At 40.4% G+C, this 4,746-nt stretch overlaps 1 protein-coding gene across 1 annotated transcript; it reads left to right on the forward strand.

The window, feature by feature from the left end:
* Positions 1-278: 278 nt before the first annotated feature.
* On the forward strand, positions 279-1,162 carry LOC104423748 (UPF0481 protein At3g47200). Its single transcript, XM_039303171.1, has one exon. It carries the CDS (start codon positions 289-291, stop codon positions 1,102-1,104), a length of 816 nt encoding a protein of 271 aa, XP_039159105.1. The 5' UTR covers positions 279-288; the 3' UTR covers positions 1,105-1,162.
* The last annotated feature ends 3,584 nt before the right edge of the window (positions 1,163-4,746 follow it).

Below are 4,746 nucleotides of genomic sequence, written 5' to 3' on the forward strand. Positions count from 1 at the left end.
TTCATGCTCGAGATCCTGAGGTTCAAAACACAGGAGGTCAATGACTACGCGCCAAATGACCCCATCTTCAGCGACCATGGGAAGCTCTCCGTAATTCCGTTCATTAGGCGGGATATGCTGCTGCTGGAGAATCAGCTGCCGATGCTAGTGCTGGATCTGCTGCTTGACGCCTGCGAGGTTAGTTCCTTAGATTTCGCTCTGCCGCAAGAGAGTTTTTGGTGCGCATGTAAACCGCCATCTTATGTTCACCTAACAGTACTCTAGGCGATCTAAGATGGATCAAATCTAATGCTCCAAATGTGTAGACGTACGACCTCTATCGGAAACTCCTTTTTTAAGCTTTCACGCGAGGACAATCCATACGACAGCAGGAGGAAGGCAAAACGCACTGACTTTACTCCAACAATACAGGAGGACGAATCCACCAACTATCTCATCCTCAAGTTCTTCTCCCGCAACCCCAAAAACCACAGGTTAAAATGCCTGCACGTTTTGGACGTTTTCAGGAAGAGCATGCTGATGGAGCCCGAGAAGAAGGACAAGGCAAGGAGCAAGGAGATAATCCAGTCAGCCACCGAGCTCCGTAAGCATGGGATCCGGTTTAAAAAAAACCAAACCAACAGCCTCAACGACATCTCATATGCCAGCGGGGTCCTGTGGCTCCCCATGATCTCGGTGGATGAAGACACCGAGTCCATGTTTCTCAACCTCATCGCATTCGAGCGCTCCCACGTCAATGCTGGGAAAGAGGTCACGTCCTACATCTTCTTCATGGACAACCTTATCGACAGGGGGCAGGACGTGGCGCTGCTCCACACCAAGGGCATCATAAATAATGCCATGGAGAGCGACGAGGCAGCAGCCAAGCTGTTCAACTCTCTGGCCGTGGGCGTGGTGCTGGACCCCAACAGCAGCCTCCATGACGTGATCAACAAGGTCAGAGAGTACTGCAGCGATAAGAGGCACAAGTGGAGGGCCAATCTCATCCACACCTACTTCAGGAATCCTTGGGTTATATTGTCTCTCATCGCCGCCATCCTCCTCTTCGTGCTCGCCATAATTCAGACCATATTTACCGTGCTCAGCTACAACACCAAAACTTAGCATTTGCTTCTCCAAACAATATTTTTTTTCTTCTCCATTTTTTTGTTTTTCTCCTAATGGCTCCCTTGATTTAGTTGTTATTGTTAAATACTCTCTAGAATAATCTACAATACTCTCTGTGTGTCTATCTCTCGATGGTAGGTGAATTTTGTGGCAGAAAAACGCTTGGGAAGTCGTTAATGTTTGTAATAAAAGAAGAGTCCACACTGAAGCTCTTGGACAAGACTTTCTTGTACCATGTCGGTCTTCATCGGGAAGCATAGCAGAAAGCTAAGAAAGAAGCATCCCTTGTATTTTAAGCCTCTGAAATACAAAATTCATAATTTTCCTATTGCTCTCTCTCTTTTTGCTTTAAAATTAGCCGCCCACTAACCTTACACTTTCTCACCCTTTTTCAGTCCATCAAGCTAACTGTTATAAATGAATCCTGTTTTTGGTCATGTTCATTTCCCTCTTCAAGCGTCTTGAATGGTCGACGTTTGGCTGCTATTTATCATCATCAGATGATTATTCTCTTGTTTCAGTCCTCTTCATGTCCATTGCCTCTTTTCTATGTCATTCCTCATTGGCTTCAAAATCCAAAGTCATCTATATATTTTCCAATTGCCAAGCAATCAATATTAACTTAGTCTTTTGTCTGGGAAAGAAATGCTTTGAAACTTCCAACATCCTTCCTGAAATAAAAATTATTCATGCTTTGTAGACCCCCATTGTTGGGAACTGCGACTTTTTAACCTTACTGAACAAAACTCATATTTTCTGTGTGAACTGCAACTGAACCACAATTTAAAAGATGAGGTTCATTGCTTCGTTAAATATTTAGCGATCTCGGGTATCCATCCAGAGTGGGAATAGCTCGATATCCAGCTTCCTATTGTCTTCCACTTCTGATTAAGCTCAGCTGCCATAAGAAGAGTTATCAATTTGCAACATGGTCTGACAAATGATAATTCTAACGTTTTGTAGTTAAAATAGGGAACTGGAAGGAGAAAGCAAACATACAATGTTTTCCTCATGACGTGGCCAGTAGAAGCTCTGGAGATAAATGGGCAACACATTCAAAGCAGCAAGGGCATAAATAATCAACGCATTCTCGCCTATCCACTCCAGAACCAATGTAGTACGCCTAGGTCCCCTGAAGCCGACATGTTGAGGAAAAGCCCATTTGGAAAAATCCAGAATACGTAGAACATAAGGTAAGGCTTGACAAGGACTAGATCCTCACTGTCACTATAGCAGTAAGGCAAGTCAATCAGATTGTAAAATCGTCAATATGTGATTGAGGGAATCCACAATGCATTACAATCAGGTAGATTAGGGTAAAGAGAACACGGGCTACAACAGCAGTGATGCCCATTTAACTGCATGTATAGAGAACCTTGCTCCCATACTCGCCAGTTACGACAAAGCAAATGATAGATAAATTAATGAAGCTGTCCTCAGAAGTGATAGTTGATTTTGATGAATATTCAAGATCGAAAGTAAATAACCAAAAAAAAAAGAAAAAAAGTAAATAACCAAAAAGGTCTAGCCAATAATCAAGATTGAAAGTAAATCTCTGTTGGATATAACAAAATCTACGGAATACCAATTCTATGACCTTAAAATGGACAATTACACGTCCAAAGTGATAGCCAACCAAGCTTGTAACCACAGCCATCACTGAACTGCATACATAAAGCATAGAGATCATTGGAATCACGAAATGGGTAACAAATTAACAATTGTCCTTCTCCCCATAGAAGGCCACCACATTCTATGTCATTTATTGCGACTTGTGTAAGTAAATCACTAACATAACTACAAAAACAAGAAAAATAATGAAAAAACTACATAGCTTTGGCCTTTTTACCGACAAAACCACTTTTGTAACAACTCCTAACACAGCAAAATCTACAACGCCCACCCTCTTTTTTCTTTTTCTTTCCATCCCCCATCCTAGTCCCTCCACTCTTCCCTGATGAGCAGGTCTTAAAATGAGACGAAAGAATGAAGATCCGAATCTCAGGAAATCACCTTAAGAGGCCTTCAGGATCAAAGTGTTTTTACTGATCAAAACAGTAAACTAGAAACAGAAAACCAGAAGCTATATTTTTCAGATGAGGAAGAGAAGCACAGAGAAAACAGAACACAAACTTGCATACGTCTGTTCTTAAAGAAAAAAGCTGTCGAGTACCACAACTAAATACAAAGCAAAAACTGCTCACGTACGTGCAACACATAACTGCACACAAACGTGCTATTAACTTCCTAGAAAATAGCAAAAACACTAAATACATAACTAAATGAACTTGGCTGTTTTTTAATAATAAAAAAAACAGAGGAAAACAGAGTAAAACAGAACAGAAAACAGCAGCATTGAGACATTATAATCCAACAAACTCCTCATTGGATAAGTTGCTGCTGCATACTCCAATTTTCTTTCTTAATACTTCAAATCTTCCAGGTTGAAGTGGTTTTGTGAACATATCTACAAGCTGATCTTCAGATCTGCAAGAACCAACTAACTTCGCCACTTTGTTGCACCTCACGCAGAAGAAGAACTTAACCTTGAAATGCTTAGTTTTGCCATGAAAACTGGATTATGAGATATTGCTAGAGCAGCTTGATTATCCACATTGATTTCGATACAGCCACTTTGGAATTCAACCATAAATCTTTCATTATCTTCTTCAGCCACAAAGCTTGATTTGCGGTTGCGTAGCTGCTATAAACTCAGCCTCTGATGAGCTACAATATCTTGCTTTTTAGAACACCAGGAGAAACAAGCAGAATCAAAATTGAAACAATATCAAGACGTACTCTTCATATCATCTACTGAACCAGCCCAGTTACTATCAGAAAATCCTTGCAAATTAAACTTCTGACTTTTCTTAAACTTCACACCAAAGAACAATGTTCCTTTGAGATATCTCAAGACCCTTTTTAATGCAATCAAATGTAACTGACTAGGACTACTCATAAACCTGGATAAAACACTCACAGCAAATAGAATATCTGGTCTGGTTGCTGTAAGATACATGAGACACCCAATCAGACTTCTATATATAGAAGCATCTCACGCATCTTCCATCATTCTTCTCTGACTTCTCTTTAGCAGACCATAAGAGTGCTTACACTTCGACAATCTTCCATCTGAAACTTCTTTAGAATTTCCTTCATGTATTTTTTTTTTGACAGATGAAGATCTCATATGAAGCATGTTTGACTTCCAAACCCAAAAAATAAGACATCTTTCCCAAGTCTGACATCTCAAAAATTGCAAATAGATCTTGCTTCACCTTCTCTATCAATTCCATATCATTCCCCGTCACTAATAGATCATCTACATAAAGTGACAGAATTACAACGCTGTGATTCACCTTCTTGACATAAAGAGTGAACTCACTTAAGCTTTTACAAAGCCAAAATCCTGCAAATATCGATCTATCTTCCCATACCAAGCTCTTGGAGCTTACTTGATCCATATAGAGCTTTCTTCAACCCGTATACACTCTCTTCTTGCCCTTTGATACTTTTGAAGCCTTCGGGTTGTTCAACAAAAATCTCCTCCTCAAGCTCTCCATTTAGAAATGCAGACTTGACATCTAACTGAAATATAGGCCACCCCTTCTCGCTTTGCAATAGCTAACGGTAACCTTA

Source organism: Eucalyptus grandis, chromosome 10 (genome assembly GCF_016545825.1).
Source record: "Eucalyptus grandis isolate ANBG69807.140 chromosome 10, ASM1654582v1, whole genome shotgun sequence".
In the NCBI taxonomy this organism is placed as follows: Eukaryota; Viridiplantae; Streptophyta; class Magnoliopsida; order Myrtales; family Myrtaceae; genus Eucalyptus; species Eucalyptus grandis.